Raw genomic sequence first — 20,568 nt, 5'->3', positions numbered from 1 at the left:
ATTTCTAAATTATTTTATCAAAAAAGTGCAAAACAGCATTTCTTGTCATACATTAATTGCATTGAATAGGAACCTGCAGTTCTAAATTACTGATTATAAATAGGATGCAACCATATTGTTTTTTATTACTTAGTGCCTTTTTTGTTAAGATTCAAAAATCTGATTTCCTTCAGGAAGTTTGCTTATTTTTTATTCTTTCTTTCCCTCAGGTTTTGGTCTATACACTGTCATCTTTTTCCTTACACAAAGTATTGTGCAAACATGCCAAGATGACATATGAAACAGTCATTCTAAAGGAATTGCATGATGACACTACCCTGTTGAAATGGAGAAAAAAATTAACATGGAAACCTAGGGACCAGTCATTGAAGAAAAAGTGTGAAGATGTACCTGCAATTTAAAGGGTTTTCAGAATGATGCAAATTATTCTTTAATATAATGACCTAGGAACCATTAATTGTATTAGGTCTGAACATAATGGGGATTTATTTATCATCTACCCAAAGAAAGACTGGCAATCTATTTTGGAGAGAGGCTGAATAGATGAATTTGGGACCAATACATCAGGTATAAACCCCTAAGGGATCTTGTATCTGAGGGTAACCTTGGGGTTCAGTCTTTTATGATGAAAAGCATTCTTATAACAAAACATTGTAATGACATGATATTGGGCAGTTGCTTGGATTATAGAGTACAATAATCCACATTCTAGTCAGTAGAAGTAAAATGGACCTTAGTAGGTCACTCTATACCTTATTCTAGATTATAATGCTCTACCTCGGCCACATGACTTTTGTCATACTAGCCTTGGGAAAATCATTTTGCATGTATGTAGAACATAGATGAGTGTTCATTTCATTGGACATTTTACATGTATGTAGAAGATTATAGATGTTTGACATATTACATATATGTATAAGATAATACACAAGTTCATTTCATTGGACATATTACATGTATGTTGAAGATCATACGTGTTTGACATATTACATGTATGTAAAAGATCATATGTGTTTGACATTACATGTATGTATAAGATCATATGTGTTTGACATATTACATGTATGTAGAAGATCATGTGTTTGACATATTACATGTATGTAGCAGATCATACGTGTTTGACATACTACATGTATGTAGTAGATCATGTGTTTGACATGACATGTATGTAGAAGATCATACGTGTTTGGCATACTACATGTATGTAGAAGATCATGTGTTTGACATGTATGTAGAAGATCATGTGTTTGACATGACATGTATGTAGAAGATCATGTGTTTGACATTACATGTATGTATAAGATCATACGTGTTTGACATACTACATGTATGTAGAAGATCATGTATTTGACATACTACATGTATGTAGAAGATCATACATGAATGTTCATTTCATTGGACATTTACAAAGCAAGTTTGACTTTGTTCTTTTGCCAGCATTGAATAAATTTTGTGTATTTCATATAAACAAAACATTGATGTAAGATTCTGTTTACCACATGATTTTAAAGGAAAATGAACAGTTGAGACAAGTTGGTGTTATTAAGTGTAAAATATTTAGAAAATTCTATATTTTCTAAAGGTTTACTGTTTAGAACTCTTGTGTTAGTATTTTTTTTTTGCTGTTGATTTTCAAGATACATAAAATGTTGCCATATTTGCATGTTCTATGAAATCAGTAATAATGGTCCATACTGTGATGTTGCATAGTCTCTGTGAAAGCTGTAATAATCCTTACTGTGATGTTGCAGTCATTGTGAGAGATGTAACAATCCATACTGTGACATTGCATAGTCTGTGTGAGATATGTAACAGCCCATACTGTGACATTGCATAGTCTCTGTGAGAGATGTAACAGTCCATGCTGTGATGTTGCATAGTCTTTGTGAAAGCTGTAATAGTCCATAACAGTCCATACTGTGATGTTGCATGGTCCATTCATTTAATGGTATTGATCTGGAAAAATGTGGACCTGGAGACACATCATTAAGTTTATTCAGCAGTAAAATTGTCAGACCTACTTCTGTAAATGCAGATATGACTTTGACTTATTAATATAAATTATTATCAGAAATAAAAATGAACATTAAGACCCTTAGTGAATTTGAGGTCCAATAGTACCATATATGCTCTCTTGTAAGTCAAGTCAAACTGCAAACAACAAAGATCCTGATCTGCCATAGCATAAAGCTCCTGCTGATCAGTGTCTATGTTGTTTGTTCTTCTGATTACTCCCAACAATCTGCACAGACCCAGATCTGCATGTGCATTTTGCGATGGTAGACCTGGGACTTTGCAGTTTGCAGTGGGCTCTTATTAGTGAGTATGTACAAAGATATTTCAGGGTGTTGCAGATGATGACTGTTAAACACTTCATTTAGACAAATCTTGGTATACCATTAAAAATAACCTCATGTCTTTATATAATGGCTCTTTTATTTGACTTTAATTAAAACCCTCATTTTTTTTCTTTCTTCATCTTCTGCTTTTAATTCAGTACTCAATACATTTCTGCAGTCATTGTTGAAGGTGACCACATTATTAGAGCTTGGCAGCCTAAACTTTGAAATGTCCACTTTAACTTTCAAATAGGTTGGTCAGAAGTTTGACAGGTACTTGAATCACTTCTTGGTGAAGTTGGTTTGTTGGAGAACTTGTAGGGTTGACCTCTTCCCTTGAGTATGACAAAGATTTGATTTTTAAAACTTAAACTGATTATGGTAACATGGATTCTGAAGATGAAGATGATTTTACTGTTGTTTCTAACAAAACTGGATGGCCTTTTTTATTTGTTTATTATATTTTGTTGAGTTTCTGTTCTACATATCATAGTGCATGAACAAACCTTTAGGAACAAAAATCTGTAATTGTTCATTTGTAATGCTTTGATTTTATGTTATGAATTGTTTTGATCAGTCTGTATCAAATGGGTTTTGTTGAATTTAATTCTCAGATTTTTCTCTATGCCAAAAATATTTCTTTCATTTGTATCTTTTCTTATCAGTAGGTGATTCATACAGTTAAAATTATTGAACATTTTTTGAAGGAATTTATGTTTAATGTATATTGATTGCATGACTAGGTTGGTCGAATTTTATGTTTTTTTCTTTCTTCATATGCCTGCCAGAAGGTGGAGTATATTGTGTTATGTTATCCGTTTGTTATCAGTTTGATTTCTGTACAATAATAAGGAATTGTCGAGCATCTACTGTTACCAAACTTTGTGGATTGCTTATGTTTGGGGTAGGGAAGAACCCTATAAATTTTTAAGGGTCAAACGTGCAAAGGAAAGGTCACTCACAAAGAGGAAAAATGGTTTGTGCACAACAACTTGAATTGTCAATCATCAAGAGTTACCAAAGTTTGTGAATGGCATGTACTTAGTGTATTTAAGAACCCTTTGACTTTGTAGGCAATAGGTCAAAGATTAAGATCACTGTGACTGAAAGTTTGTGCATATATGAAAATGACGAGTAGAAACGTTTTACATTTTTCAAATGCTGTAAAAGTTGTGGAGATTTACAAATGTTAGCACATTTTCTTTTGCATGTTGATTAAATTGAGCTTAATTTCCTAGCAACCAGAAATACTTATTTAATGATATTTGGCAATCTTTTTATAGATTTGTATTGAAATTTATCCAATGAGATGAGTGGAATCAAAGAGGATGAGAATTGTTAAAGATGACGGCTTCAGTCTAGAGTCAGAATATCTTTAATTAAGACAAGGATCATGTGGAATTATCTTTAATACATCCACGCATTTACAGTCTAAAGTCTGTATAACTAATTAAAACATGGGACATATGGAATCCTGTTTCATGCTTATATGCATAGTCCAAATTCTGTATGTCTGTATTAATTACCAATATACAAATTTCTGACTAAATGGGACTCGCCATGAAACCTGGTCAATACACTGGTCATGTGGAAGCCTGTTTCTTGCCTACAGTTACAGGCTCAAGTCTGTAGACTTATAATTAAGACTAGTCAGTTGTCTTTCATCTTTTTTATGGCAGTGCCATTTCTGCTGGGAAATGATAATAAAGTCTTTCTACTAACCCAGGCCAGACATAAATGAACAATTTAAGTTAATATTAATGGTTGGATGTGCAAAATGTTACAGTTGTTTTAAACTCTATAAAAAAAAAACGAGCCAAAGCAATTCTTTGATGGGGTTCAGGACTATTATAACATCCTATACACCCAGGTAAACTAGCATTGAATGAATTTATTACCTCATGAACCTACATAAGCCTATTTGTTGAAAGAATAAGAATCTATCAGCTGGCATTGTTAATATATAGATGATTGTTTAGAGAGTGCTGATTGTAGCAGTTTACCTCTCTTACGCCAAGAAATCAGAATTGTTGAATTCAAATGTAGCCTTTTTTAGGGATAATGTCTACTAATAAGTAAACAACAAAGTAGTCTAGTTACATAGCAGAATCCTTTCATATGTTCTGGATCGTCAGTTCTATATTTTCATTTAAACCTTTGATGAGAAGGTCATTAACAATATTATTTCACCTGGTTGTGTATTGCTGGTCATCATGTGACATACTGGTACCTCACATGTTAGTCATGTGATCTTTTGACCTTGTGGAAGATCTTTCACCCTAGTAGGATGATGCTGGATTCTGTATCTTGATATTTGACCAGTCATATTCCATGAACTTTGTAAGATGCTAAAGTATTTTACAAGAATTGAGAAGAAAGAAAAAACACTTTTCTACCGTAATTGAAAGGGACCAGACTTGCATGATCTCATCTACATTTTAATTTTGGAATTGGATGTATTTGTTTGTTGTATCTGTGATATTTGTAAAATTCAAGTTAATTTGTATTAATGATTTTAGTTGTTGATCATAATATAGAAAACAACAGCATTGTTTTGTATAAGTGTATGTGTGTGTATATATATATATATATATATATATATATATATATAAGTTGAGGCAAACAAGAGAGGGCCTGATCTGCAGTTGCATAATATGCCTACATATAAATGTCTGTGTTGTTTTTTCTTCTGATTTCTCAAAAAACTGTACAGACCCAGATCTGCCAGGGCATTATGCGATAGAAGATCTGGGCTGTTTTCAGGTGAACTCAGCTTATATATATATATATTTTTTTTTTTGCATATTGACAGTGAAACTTATACCCTATAGCTCCTGTAGTATAGTTAATTGACTTGATCCAACAAGATGATGTTCATTGTTTGGACTAAATTGACTGAAATTAGTTGCTTAGATTAAAATAATTATACACCTGTGATTATTACATCATGTCAGCACAGAATCATAGAAGGAAGGCAAGTCCATAATGAACGTTTATTTTACATTCAAAGAGCTCAATATAAGCTTATGAATGAGTTTGATTATGCATATTACTTGATAGTGCATTCTTATGTAACCCAAATGTAACAAGCACATTGCTTCAGTTTTTCACTTTGTTCCGAATTTTAATATTATTAGACTTGTATATGTTACCGATATAACTGGAGGAATGTTGCAGCATCAATGTATATTGATTTTTTTCAAATTAAGAATATTTTACATCAGGATTTTTTAAAACATCTATAATAAATGAAATGCAGATTTGTTTATCAGACTGTCTCCCCAGGATGAATCAAAGGAAAGTGCTAGCCAAGCCCACACATTGACATACAATTGTCTGTACAATTTTTTTTTTTTAAATTACCTCTACTGGTCAGTGACCAAGATGACTTGTGGGATTGTTTATTTACCATCCATCCATTAGCATAGGTTTGTAATCACTACTTCTTGTAAACTACTTTTATGGAACTTTATGCATACATTCATCCCATGATCTAGGAGGTCCTAAGCGAAAATGGTACCACTTGGATAGCCAGTATGGCCCCCACAGTAGTGATTATAAAACTTTTTTTTATTGCTTCCTCCTTCTAAATGGATTATCATATTAGAATATGTTTTTCACTGAAGATTTCTAATGATATATAGTTTATTCTGATCGAAAATGGTGTCAGTATGATGTCCAATATGGATTGTTATATCAGAAGGTCTTCCTGTGATGTGTAGTTCATCCTCCACCACAGCTATCCTGAAAATATTAGTATCACCACTCCTCTTGAATGGAAATCCATATGACAAGGGGTTTTGACAAGAAGTCTTTAATATGATCTCTAGTTGGTCCTAAATTAGAATAGTGCCTATCTGATGTCAAAACAAGGTCCACCATAGCAACTATCTTGAAAATCTAGTTCTCACTCCAGAATGAATTTCCACTTCACTATTGGATTTTTATTGATGTGTAGTTTGTCCTAAATGAAAATGCTGCCAATCTGACATTCATTATGGCTGCCACAGTGGCTATCTTGAAAATCATATTTATGCATCTCCTCCTGATTGGAAAGTCATATTAACATGGAATTTTCCCCAAAGGACCTTGTATATGTTTAGTTAATCCTAAAGGAAAATGGTACCAATCTGATGTCCAGTATAGCCACCAAAGCATCCATCTTAAAAATCATATTTTGCAACTCAGCACACCCAAAAGAAACCTATTTTCATGAGGTTTTTACTGTAAAACTTAATGTGATGTATGGTTACTTCTAAATGAAGATGGTACTGCTTGCATATTCAGTATGGCTGCCACAGCAACCATCTTGAACATATTTATCACTACTCAAGAACTGATGGTGATATCAACATGGGATGTTCACTAAATGGTTTCCTGTCATGTCTAGTTGGTCCTAATTGAAAATAATGCTGCTCAGACTTCCAGTATGGCAACCACGCTAGCCATTTTGAACATTTTCTTGTCACTTATTCTTCTCAATGAATGATCATATCTGCATGGGGTTTTCACGGAAAGGCTTCTTATTATGTCTGAATTGATTTTAAATTAAAATGGTGACTTCCAATGTGGCCACCATAGTTGCCATCTTTAAAAGGAATCTTGTTATTATTAATGTGCTTTTACCAAAGACATCATATGATGTCTAGCTGGTCCTGAATGTTATCAGGCTGATATCCAAAATGTCTATCACAACCTCTAATTTGATAATCTTGTTATTTGCTGCAGAATATTAAAGATGGCTTCAACACTCAGCAGTTACAAGGAAGAGATGGTCTTATCTTTAACTCCTGGAAATTCTTTTCAGACAGTAGAGTATTAGTCCCTTAAAACTCATGTTTAAAAATGTTGTCATGTTTAGAAAAAGAAATTTGGAGTTGATAATGAAGATTTCACATAATTGGGTGAAAGATAGTTTGTTTTTTAGAGGTCTCACTGTTATAAGTATGGGCGATGCTGGCAGATGGATCAGTTATAGATTTTATTAATACATAATTGTACAGTGTATATAGAATATGTATCTATTGTAAGGATTCAGTAGAAAATTTGTTATAAAAATGGCTTTCAGCTTCATTTTACTTAAGAACAAAAGTAAAGTTTTGGGTGACCAGCCTGAAAATGAACTCTTGTTTTGGTTTTTTGCTTTCATTACTTCTTTATATTTTTGGAAGTTAACTTTAAAGAAAAAATAACAAGCCACACATCAGGGCTTAACTGTTACCAGCAACAGTATTGATATTGCTAGCTGAATAAAAGACCAAAAGTTTCTTGCTCGGTTGGAAGTGTTTGAATTTTTGTTTAAAAAAAAGGAAATATGTAGAATCACTGTAGTTGGTATCCAAGGATCACAGATTCAGTACCAGATCAGCATGGGTCAGTTGCCTTGATATGCCTCCCATTTCCTCAGCTTGATATAGCCAGTAGTGTGTTGAAATAGCTGTAACAACCAAACAGTGATTATACCTGATAAACATGGTGAGCACAGGTATATTTTTATTTGTTTGCAAGAAAGCACACATAAGACAGCGACTTTTTCAGTAAGTTATCTGATGCAGCAACAAGTCCTTCAGATAATGTTCTTTTTAATAACTAAAAAAATGGTATTACACATTTTGGAACAAGAGAAAAAATAAATACCTTATGGATTATTTTCCTCATCTTGATTTTACGTTATAGAGATAATTTGGTTTGACACATGCAGTCATGCTACTTTTGTTTCCACAACAGTTTTAAATCCTCCAATACAGGATCATCATTCAAAGATGGTATATAGAAAAATGGTGAATATTTTGTGCTATTAGATATGTATTAACATAATGTAATGACTGATGTTCTAGACTTTATCACGAAACTTTAATTACAATATTGTGGTTGATAAATGATATAATTACTGTTATAGACTTTATCACATAACTGTAATTACAATATTATGGTTGATAAGCATGATGTAATTACTGATGTTATAGACATTATCACATAACAGTAACTATGATATAGTGGTTGATCAACATGATGTAATTACTGATATAGAACGTTATCACATAACGGTAATTACAATATTGTGGTTGATAAACATGATGCATTTATGTTATAGACATTATCACATAACAGTAATTACAATATAGTGGTTGATAATTATGTTATTATCTACATGATTCACATTCAGAAATTTAAAAATAAAATTCAGCAAGTTTAAATTTCACAACATGGCATTGAAAAGGCTTATTCAAAGAAAGCCATATTCATTTCTTTTTAAAATGAGACTGCTGAGCAAGAATGCATTTACATAGAGAACAAATTTATGAATATACATTACATCTTTTTCTGTGTTTTTTATTCAGTTTTTTGTGATTTATGCACATTTAAAGTTTATATAACATTGCTTTTTGGATGGTAGGTTTTTTCCTTTCCATATTGCAAAAGTATTTACACTGCCCAAACTTGGCAATATCAGAAGTAGCCTTTACACTGCCCAAACTCAGCAATATTCATCATAATCATTAACAAGTGGGTTTTAAAGTGCACTGTAGAAATAAAACACCATGTACTTTTTTACACTTTTTTATTTATCATGGCTGCCTTTGTATAATATTGTTGTGGTGGTGCAAATTATTTGGAGAAAAAAAAAGATATACCTAATTGAATAGGTTAACTGTATCTGTATTTTGTGTAAATTTGTTTTACACTGTGTAGAGCTACTGCTAGTATTCATTAATTATCTAAGGACTAAGAGAAGTAGATCTCCAGCTCTTTTTAAAATGATTTTTCAAGTCCTGAACAAATTCTGCTGATGATTCATGTACTGTTGCCATTGTTATTATGTCCTATACATTTCATTTATTACATATATCATTACATCACTGTTTCCAGTCAGTAACTTTCAAAGGATGTCATCGATTCAAATAAAATTTGCTTCAAGACTCTGTAATACAAAGCCCTGTATCAACTTCCATTTGCAGCTCCTTCCATAAAAATAAGAGTACATTAATGCTCGTCTTTAGCTTGAAACTTTGCCCAAACATCATGAATTTCAACTCAGTAACCATCCAGTAAATAATTGGGTTTATTATGGAGCCTGTTATTGAAGAATGGCAAGATTAGATTTTCAGCTATTTCTACATATTTATGACCCCTTTTTTTTTGTGGCTTGTATATAATAACCAATTTTTCTTACATTGTACCATATGGACAGAATTATCCATGTGTGAACATACATCCATTATTTTTTTTTTCATGCATAATATATGAGACCAAATATAAATGTTACTGAAAGAGTTTTTTTTTTGTATTTAAGATTATATTTGTTTGGGACCAATCTAGAAGATGGTGTTTTGTGTTCAGATATTCTTGTACACATTTAGAAGTTCATTGCATTCATATTTTGATAATTTCTGCATGATTTTAGTTTTAATTTTGTCTAAAATTACTATGATGTTTTCAAGAAAGTAATTGTATCAACAGAACTGGTTCTCTTGTTATCAAGATTATTTTGAAAACATACACACACACACATATATATATATATACACACACACACACACATATATATATATACATACACACACACACACTCTCACTTTGGACGACTTGACATCATACCTTACTCATACAATGAGGCGGTGTTTATAGATAAATTAATGACATTTTTTATTAATTTGAATTGTCAGAACTCCTACATTTAATGTATATTTTTATATTTTTAACATTTCAAAGTTAAATATACACATTTCACCTGCATGTTTTCTCAAGTCTTTGTCCAATTTCTTGCACTATGCAGGCTCTCTGTGTGTGTGTGTGTGTGTGTGTGTGTGTGTGATCATAGTGATAACAAATAGCTTTGTTAATGATGTGACAAGATGTCTGGGGCCTATATTCTTGGTTTGAAATCATAGAACAGTCTAGATCATGATGTGACAAGATCATCTGGTTCTACATTCTTGGTTTCAAATCAAAGTGAAAACAAATATCCTGGTTCATGATGTGACTTAATTCTGGACCTGCACTGTTGGTGTGATATCATAGTGAGAACAAATAGCCTACCTGTTCATGATGTGACTTAATTCTGGACCTGAACTGTTGGTTTGATATCATAGTGAGAACAAATAGCCTGGTTCATGATGTGACTTAATTCTGGACCTGCACTGTTGGTTTGATATCATAGTGAGAACAAATAGCCTACCTGTTCATGATGTGACTTAATTCTGGACCTGCACTGTTGGTTTGATATCATAGTGAGAACAAATAGCCTGGTTCATGATGTGACTTAATTCTGGACCTGAACTGTTGGTTTGATATCAGTGAGAATAAATAGCCTACCTGTTCATGATGTGACAATTTATCTGTGGCCTACACTGCTGGTATGAAATCATAATGAGAACAGGTTGCCTAGTTAATTATGTGACAAGATATCTAGGCCTACACTTTTTAAACCTCTCAGTTGTCATTTTAGATTTCACCCAAATGCTTTTCTTAGAATTTGTGCATTTTTGTTTTCCTTACTTTAAAACCTGATTTACTTAGAGCACAAGGTGTTGTCCTCAATTGTTTGGAGGGAATCTTTATATAAAACTACTTAATAAATTACACATATACAGGGCTGTGCTTTACATGAAGATGCGGTATTCTAAACAGAATTCAACTTGTAATGCTTGTGAATTCATTTGTTAGTTACACAACATTGCTATTCATGTCATCGTTAGCTGAATAATTCGTCATTGTGACAGGTATCGTGATCGACTCTCTTGTTCCTAACTTTTTAAAAGTTAAACTCGTCACCCATGTTCAGTCGTTTAAGGTAGTGTTTTTTGTTTTAGCACTGCTGGTCATAGACCAGAAGAGTATATGGAATGATCTGTTGTCCGTTTGTCTGTAAGCAAAAGTTTGTTATCACTCTCCTCCTAAACAACTTAGAAGATTTAGAGGATTGCAATGAAACTTTAAACACATTCATACCAAGGTCTAGTTTTTGCACAGCAGCATATTTCATCACTACATGTGGATGGTCATATCAATATGGGGTTTTAACTAAAATACTTTTTATGACATCTAGTTGGTCCCAAATGAAATGGTTCCACCTGCATGTCCAATATGGCCACCACTGCAGCTGTCATGAAAATCTTGCTGTCACTGCATCTCCTGAATGGATGATCATATCAACATTGGGGTTTCATGAAAAGATTTCTCATGATATTTAGTCATAAATAAGAATGGTGCCAATCTGATGTCATTTATGGCAGCTTCTTTCCCAGAACGGAAAGATGTATTGACCCGCGGTTTTCACAAGAATACTTACGGTGTCTAGTTGGTGCTTAATGAAAATGGTTTGGCTTGTGCATCCAGTATGGCCAACACAGTGGCCATCTTGAAGATCTGGTTATTGCTGCTGTTCCTGAATAGAAAGTCATATCAGCAAAAAGACTTCTTACAATGTCTAGATAGTCCTAAATGTAAAGGGTGCCCGCCTGACTTCAAATAGGTCTTCATGGCAGCCATCTTAAAAATTTTGCTGTCACTCTCCTATTTAATAGAAAGTCCTTTCTAAAGACTTTTCTGATGTCTAGTTGGTACAAAATGAAAATGGTTCCACTGGGACATCTTTATGGTCACCTCAGTGGCCATCTGTTTGATCTTGTCACTACTCCACCAAAATGGATGGTCATCAATATGGGTTTCCACTGAAAGATTTTTTTTTAATGTCTAGTTGTTCCTCAATGAAAATGGTACCAATCTTACTTCCATAGCAGCCATCTTGGAAATTATCACTATTCCTTCTGAATTGATGGTCATATCAGCACAGGATTTTCACCAGAAGACTAATTATGATATATAGTTGGTCCTGAATGGATGGTCATATCAGCATGGGGTTTTCACAAGAAGACCAATTATGATATATAGTTGGTCCTGAATGGATGGCCATATCTGCAATGGGTTTTCACCAGAAGACCAATTATGATATATAGTTGGTCCTGAATATATTGTTGGTCCTGAATATTGTGGTTGATAAACATGATGGTAAGCATTGGGGTTTTCACCAGAAGACCAGTTATGATGTATAGTTGGTCCTGAATGGACGGTAAGCATGGGGTTTTCACCAGAAGACTAATTATGATATATAGTTGGTCCTGAATGGATGGTAAGCATGGGGTTTTCACCAGAAGACCAGTTATGATGTATAGTTGGTCCTGAATGGATGGTAAGCATGGGGTTTTCACCAGAAGACTAATTATGATATATAGTTGATCCTGAATGGATGGTAAGCATGGGGTTTTCACCAGAAGACCACTTATGATATATAGTTGGTCCTGAATGGATGGTAAGCATGGGGTTTTCACCAGAAGACCGGTTATGATGTATAGTTGGTCCTGAGTGGATGGTAAGCATGGGGTTTTCACCAGAAGACCAATTATGATATATAGTTGGTCCTGAATGGATGGTAAGCATGGGGTTTTCACCAGAAGACCAATTATGATGTATAGTTGGTCCCGAATGGATGGTCATATCAGCATGGAATTTTCACCAGAATACTAATAATGATATATAGTTGGTCCTGAACGAAGAAGGCATTGATCTGAGCTCATATATGACTGCCAAAATAAACATGCCGAAAATCGTTACTAGGTTTTCTGAATGAATGGTCATAGCTGCATCAGGTTAAGCCTTCTAATGTTTTTTAGTTTGAAACTCTTATCACTCAAGAATGTCATTTTAACCCACTGGCATTTAAAGAACTGGTCTTAAACTCCTTGAAATTCTTTTCGGACAGTAAAGTATCAGCATATTAGTATGTGCTAGTGATATGGGTCAAAAAGTGGAACTCCGCAGGGCATAATGAGAAAATGGTACAATTACCCCTTTTGTAAAAATGGTGGTAAGGGAAATTGACACAGCTGCACGTGGAGCATAAGGGAAATTTACGTCAGGCTGCCATGTTGACAAATTTGTAGGATACAAGGGAAATTGTGATGCTAAAATATTGATAGGTTGAACATAGACTGACCATCATCCATACCACTGAACAATATCCCACATCTGCTGACCATCATCCACACCTACTCACATAGTTGTAAGGGGTAGAATGTACAAGAAGCAGAGTAAAACTGGTGTGAAACTCATTGAGAACAAAACTAAAAAATGTCCAAAAAGCCATATAATACCTATAACTTTACTACCAATCCCTTATAAACAGAACTGATAACACCACTATAGCCATAGAAGTGAGGTGAATGGAAAGAGAAAGGTAAGAATATTCGTATATACACACACATACCTTCGTATATACTATCATACAATGCAGAAGGGTGGGGCTGTGAAATAAAATACAACCACACAACAATTTATTTTTGGAAATACTTAGAGTAGCACCTCTGTTTCTGAGAGATTTGGGTGCCCCTGAAAATGGCCATTGCTATTGTTGTTCTAGATCTTACAATTGGGAGCATTGGCATTCAACTCCCATTCCCATTGAGGTACCAGGGGCTGGTCTGACTTCTGTTATTGTTGTTGCTATTCCAGGTCTGGTTCCATAGGGGGACAGGGCACTGGCAGTATTCCCTCCGCCCCAGTGAACTTAAGTCCCCAGTAGCATATAGGAAATTAGTTTTCAATATTTTCGTGAGTGGGCCCTCCTCTCTTTGTTTCTTGTCATCACCTAGGACAGCTCTTACGTATTCGGTGTGTCTTTGCGCTCAAAATCTGTTTTCCATTAATGCTCCCATACCCCATTCATCTGCCTGGAAGCATATGTACTTCGCCAATTCCACTCTCCGAGTTCCCTACTGCTGTGCATCTGGTAGGAGTGGAGAGCTTGTTTGGTTCTGTTCTAGGTTTGGGCTGTCTTTATAGGGACAGTTGTTGTTGATGATACGACGCTACTGCTGTTGTTGCTATCGCTGCCGTTGCTCTCGGTGGTTTTTGCCTCTTGCGTTTTGGCTGCCTTTTGGTATCCTCTTTGGTCTCTTTTGCTTTTCCCCTTTCTTTTATCTATTATCCTCTTCCACCCGCCCTTGCCTTGCTCCTCGCTGCGTTGTTACTATGTGCGATTTAGGATTAGGGGATTCCTTCCTGGTTTCTATCGTGGGAAGAACTGTTGTTGTTTTTGTCGTTGAAACCGGTGGAGGTGTAGCTGTCATAGTTGTCTCGGTAGGAGAGATGGGTAACTGTTGTGTGCGTGAAAAGCTTCTCCTGTCGTTCCTGCTTTCTTCTTCCTCTTCTCTGCTGTCATGAGGGGCTACTTCTTTGGTTTCTATTGTCGTTTTCCCAAATTAGGAGAAGGGTAGTCCTCTTCTGTGCTCTAAGGCTCCAGCACATTGCGACTGTCTGACCTAAGCTTTTCAGTGCGCTCAGGGCCATTAGCGTCATTCTTCTTCTATATGCTTCTTCTTCCTATGATCGATGCTAACTGCAATGATAGGAAGACTGACTGATTAATCTTGGATTAACGTCGTTTTCGCCCATTCGGACATGTACGACGGGTTAATTCCATCACTGCTGGATTCTAAATTAGTCGTACGGAAGAGAAAGAAAGCCTCCTCCTGTACGGGTTTATGTACGCACCGCATACCATGAATGAAAAAGCGTGCTACCTGCGCACTAATTAATTTCTGAAGGGTGGGAGTAGTCCACCCAACGAACTACCCCATCTCGATACACACTGCATGCTCATTCGGGATAATAAAAAAAAAAGCAATCGTCTCGTGCGAGGAATGGCCAACCACCGGAGGACACCTAGTCCAGCATGCTTAAATGCACAGGTCTTGTGTGTGTGTGTGTGACACGGCAATTACATCTGTCCGGAAAGGCAAAGAGGGGTAAAGTCCTGCTGAAGCCCCATACGTCCAATATAACACTCTGAAACGCCGGGAAACTTGTATTTGTCGAATTCTGCTCAGTTGTCTAATTAGGACCATCCCCTGTTGCCAATTAAGTGTAATCCACTTTTGTAATTAGAGTCACGCATGAATTTTAAGTTATGTTCTATCAAATGGAATTTTGACATTTTATGTACATGGCGTACTTAATTTTCTGGAATAACAAAAGAATTAATCGGTCTAAGTGACCCATTAGACTTTGTCAATCATTTTTGGCTAAACTTATAATGATTTTTTAGACCGGCGAATAAAAGGATCAAATTATTAATCTGAGAAAGTTATTATCGAATTGAGTGTCCATGCGAAATTAGATACACTTACGCAATTGTTATTCTTTTAGCCCATTAAAAGGCTGTTAGGCGGTTAGTCCTGGTCGAAAACGCTTTTAAAGCGGTATGGAGGCACGAACTGGCGACTCACTAGATCTCGGTCCCCTGGGTCGATTGGGTCAGCTACTATCAGTTCAGTTTTTATCTTTGAATGGCCGAATGTCTTCTAGGTCTTTCAATTACCAATCTGTAACATATTATTGATGCCAGTGTTAATGGACATTCTGAATTGGCCTCTCCCATGTATCTGGTATTATTGACTGCTTTACGCCATCTTGCTTTGTTGCTTGCCTTCTGTTCCTTTGCAGTATCGTGCGTAGATTTTCAACATGCTGTCTCGGAGTCTTTTTGTCCTTAAAATGGTCTCTGAGTCCCAGCTTGCATGGTTCATCTTTGCATGTACTGTAGGGCCTCCTGGTACAGTTTTTCTCCCGATTCTTTGTTTGGCTCTTCTGTTTCAGATGCTGTTTTAATGGGTTACAGAGCTTGGGGTGAGTGTTGCACCCGTATCCCCCACCCCTCCGCTTTATTTTTCCTTGGTTATTTCTTGTTTCTTCTTTAGGTCCTCCCGTCATTGTTTGGTCATTTTCTGAGTGGTTTTCATTGGAGGCACTTAAGTGGTGGCGTTTCCTCCAGAAGCAGAGTTTTGTAGACTGGGGCTGCTTGGTGGGGGCTCTTGATTTATGTTGAGATTGCACATTCGGTCGACTCGTCGGTTTTCCTCCAACTCCCTTTTCAAGTCTTCTAGTTTCTTTCATCATCCGTTTTCACATTTCACGAGACAAGTTGTCCACTTTTCCAGTGTGCTTTTAAGCTCTCTCCGAAGTGATTGTCAGGCCTTGGCCCTTTCAAAGCCCTTACGGCGAGAGCGGTAATCATCTCCATCGCAAGCTCCATACCAATGCTTTTTATACTGCTGTTTGCTATGCTCGCTGCTGGCGGAATCATGATAAGACTGACTGACTGACTGATTTTGGATTTACGTTGCTTGTACCCATTTGGGTATGTATGATGGTTTACTTCCCACACCGTGGGATCTTTAATTTATTGCACCAGATGGGACGGAGACTCACACTCGTACGCTTTAATGCGAGCATGGCTCGCTTCTTAACTGGCATGACCGGTCGAGCAAGGGCATTGGTAGAGAATAGAACTTTAGCTATGGAAGCCGCTTTGGTTTTGTGATATTGGTTTTTTTTTTATCTTTCAATGTGGTATTTTAGTCTATTAATGGTGAGACGCGAATGCACCGTTTATATGCTAGAGGTTCGCTCGTGAAGGAAAATGTTACTCAAAGTTGAAACCCGGACATGAAGAAAACACCCATCCTTTATGTTTACAAATTCACAGAAGAGATCTCATCACTTGATATTTTGACTCCTGTTCAGTATCATATAACGAGAATTGCTAGGTGTATTTTCAAGACAGTACAGTTTCATTTCTGGATTTTCTTGTCTTTGAGTGAATGTCATGTACCTATAACAAGGCTTGCACCTTAATGTTTTTTAAACTAAGTTACTGGAGATGGGGGTATAAAAAAGCAAACTTATTTCAACCAGAAAAATACATCTCTGACTAAAACCAATCACGGTGGCAGTAATCGATAATAATAATAATAATAATAATAATAATAATCACAACTAAAGTGAACTCATAGAAAGATGGAAACGATATCCTAAAAGTACTTTACATTTGCAATTATTTGTTATTGATTTAAAATTTAAAAAATCCCGACATATACGAAATGCATTAAATGCGAACGCAATTGTGGGCGAAGTAAGCAATAAGCTCTTTGTATATTCTACATTAAAAAGTGTTTAAAAAATAATTATAAAAAACTCAGACGAATCCAAGTTCAGATTTAATTTGTGCTGAAAACAAATAGGAACAAATGAAATCACCCATCTAAATAAAGATAATTCTTAAATGAAATGTTCAAGTACATTTCTTTATGAGTTTATTTTAAAAAATTGTTGTTGGAAATTACAAGTTGTACAATACAGAAGGAAAAGGTTAGAACAAACATCAATGGCTTAAAATGGTCGGCTAGATTTGCGATAGAAATATTGTAAATAGGTCGAGGACGATATTTAGTTTTAATGAAAAATATTTAAATTGTTGAATAGCCAAAATGAAAGTTAAACACTAGCATTTAGCTAATTTTTTATACAGAAAGGCCGATAGAAATCGACCTAATGTTCAATATATCATAAAAAGTTTGTGTTTAATAGCAAAGTTCTAGTGTTCATAAGATATGAAAAATTTAACATCCATATGTCACGACAGGGCCGAGTGTAAATGTGCATGCGTGATAGATCTGGGGCGCAATGAAAAAGAAATAGACAAGAGCACCACGCATTATCCTAGAAAATAAACATCAGTGTTCACTAAAAACAGCCCAGACTTGGACAGTTCTTAGCAGTGGCGTCGCTAGGGGGGTGCGGGGGTGCGGACCGCACCGGGTGACACCATCTCAGAGAGGTGACACCAAAATGAAAAATTGCAAATTTTACAGAGCACATACTGCTCGGTCTAGTCGGATTTCATAAGCGGATAACCGATCATAGTTAAATACATGACTAGCAGGCACAGGGTGCCACCAATTTGTTTTTGTTCTTGTCATTTTTATACTGTGGACTTATTTTAAGAAGAAGAAATTCATGGTGGAAGTCTGGAGGGGTAGTTTACCGCACTGGGTGACACTAACCCTAGCGACGCCGCTGGTTCTTAGTAACCGATACATTGGAGTCCTCGGGGGAGGGGGGGTATGTTACACACACACACACACACATTGGGGGAACAATTTCCAAAGCACTCGTCGCAGAGTTGTAAGAGTCACTCGTCCCTGTCTTCATAATAATCAACACAGAATACTCCTCCACTAAAGTGTTTACGCTTGTACTAAAGAACCACATATGCCTTAATCAAGCTTGATACTAAAATCGGTCGAAATGCTGAAATGTGTTCCAATACACGGTTCCTTATATAAACATAATAACACACAAAATCTGTAGCTCGAGAAATTGCAGTTGGATATATATCGCTGGGCTATTTACTTGTAATAAAAATATAAACAATACTGCTTTTCAATTCTATTTTCTTTATTTTCTTTCCATCTTTTTCTTTCAAAATCACAGTGACGAGACACAAATGTATAAATTGCAAACATTTTTGTCTTGTAGAAAAACGGTTGAGATATTGTCTCATTATCTACGTATAACATGTTTGTCATTCATTCAACAGTGAACATTGGTTGTTGTTATAGGGTTTAAAACCATTTTTCAGCACAAGATAGGCTATACATCGCGGCCAGCATAAATGGTGGAGGAAGAACCGGGAAAACCCCGGAAAGAACCACCGACCCACGAGAAACTAGCTTCAAGATTTATGATAGAAAAAAAATTGGCCGAGCCCAATACTCGAATCCACGCAGACAGAGGTGAGAAGGCAGTGATCCGTAACGGTGAGCGCTTTAGACCACTTGGCCACTCTGGAAACTACCATGGCACTTTATTGGCTGCTTCAATAACTATCAACTGGATGCACGTTTTTTCTTTTGGTTTTTTTTTTTTTTTTTTTTTTTTTTTTTTTAAATAATGTTTCAAGAACTATCGACTGGAAACTACCATGGCATTTGTTTATTGGATGTTGCAAGAACTATCGACTGGAGACTACCATGGCAGTTTATAAGGTGTTTCAAGAACTATTGAATGGATGCGCGGTAGTTGTTTTTTTAAGTGTTTCAAGAACTATCGACTGGAAACTACCAATCTTGAATGAACGTGTGTGTGTGCGTTTTTGATTTGGATTTTTAACGTAGCTTTGATAATTTTTCAGTCATATCGCTACGATGTCTACAGTGTAGCAGTTTATAGTGATGTAGCATCATGTCCCACCCAGTCACATCATCCTAGCGAGGCAGCTATTAGTAGCATTTTTACAAGTCTTTGGTATGACTCAGCCGGGGTTCGAACACGCGACCTCCCGCATTCGAGACGGACGCTCTAACCACTAGGCCACCGGAGCGGTTTTGAATGAACGAAATCCTCTGTGGAAACAATTGGCGTATTACTAGTCATTTCCATTTACCGTAACCAAAGGCGTAATCGGATATATAATAGCTAGTCCTCCAACAAGGATGGTCATATCAACATCGGGTTTTCAACAAATAACTACCTGGATGACTGCCTTTAAACTTCATACACACACATGTGGCATTGTTGGTCCTATATGAAAATGCTCCGATATCCAACAAGGTCGTCACAGCAGCCATCTTAGAAAATCTTTTTATCGTTACTTCTCATGAACGGGTGGTTTTTAGCAACATGGGATTTTCACTGAAAGACTTCTTATTATATCTAGTCCACTCTAAATGAAAATGGTGCCAATCGGACGTCAAAAATGTTCTCCATGGCAGACATCTTGAATATCGCTACGCCTCCTACACGGATGACTATATCAACATGGTGCTTTTACTAAAATATTTCTTATTGTGTCCAAGTTGGTAATACATGAAAATGGTGCTTATCTGACATATGGTATAACCACCATCGCAGTCATCATATCAATCTTGTCACAACTACTAAAATAGAAAGTCATGTTAAAGTTGGGTTTCATCAGAAGACTCCTTATAATGTCCAGTTGGTCCTAAATTCGTAAATGAAAATGTCGTCAATGTGACATCCAGTATGGTTACCACAGCAGCCATCTTGAAAATCTTGTTATTGCTACTCTTTCTGAATGGAGTGTTATTGCTTGATAATACTGTTATCTACACTCCTGTCAAAATGTTTAGCTATATCAACAAACTTCTTACGATAGCTATCTGGTCCAAAGTGAAAACAGTGATTTTGTTTAAAGGGGAGGGGATATGGTACAACACGCACACACATACACACACATATATATATATATATATATATATATATATATATATATATATATATATAGAGAGAGAGAGAGAGAGAGAGAGAGAGAGAGAGAGAGAATAAAAGATGTGGAAAATGCTATCCCTGGAATCGTACAGAAGAATGC

At 35.8% G+C, this 20,568-nt stretch overlaps 1 protein-coding gene across 1 annotated transcript in view; it reads left to right on the top strand.

Moving 5' to 3' along the window:
• The window catches only part of LOC149806117 (fringe glycosyltransferase-like), a 59,956-nt gene extending 49,880 nt beyond the window's left edge, over nucleotides 1-10,076 (top strand). The window contains exon 10 of the mRNA XM_089951005.1: nucleotides 210-10,076. Coding sequence (XP_089807131.1) covers nucleotides 210-273 — 64 coding nt within the window. The 3' untranslated portion in view covers nucleotides 274-10,076. The remainder of the gene's footprint in view (nucleotides 1-209) is intronic.
• Nucleotides 10,077-20,568: the final 10,492 nt, after the last annotated feature.

The sequence above is a fragment of the Sinohyriopsis cumingii genome, chromosome 2 (genome assembly GCF_028554795.1).
Source record: "Sinohyriopsis cumingii isolate HCF-2022 chromosome 2, ASM2855479v2, whole genome shotgun sequence".
NCBI lineage: Eukaryota > Metazoa > Mollusca > Bivalvia > Unionida > Unionidae > Sinohyriopsis > Sinohyriopsis cumingii.
Note: the sequence above shows the minus strand (reverse complement) of the source record. Positions and strands in the feature narration are given on the sequence as shown.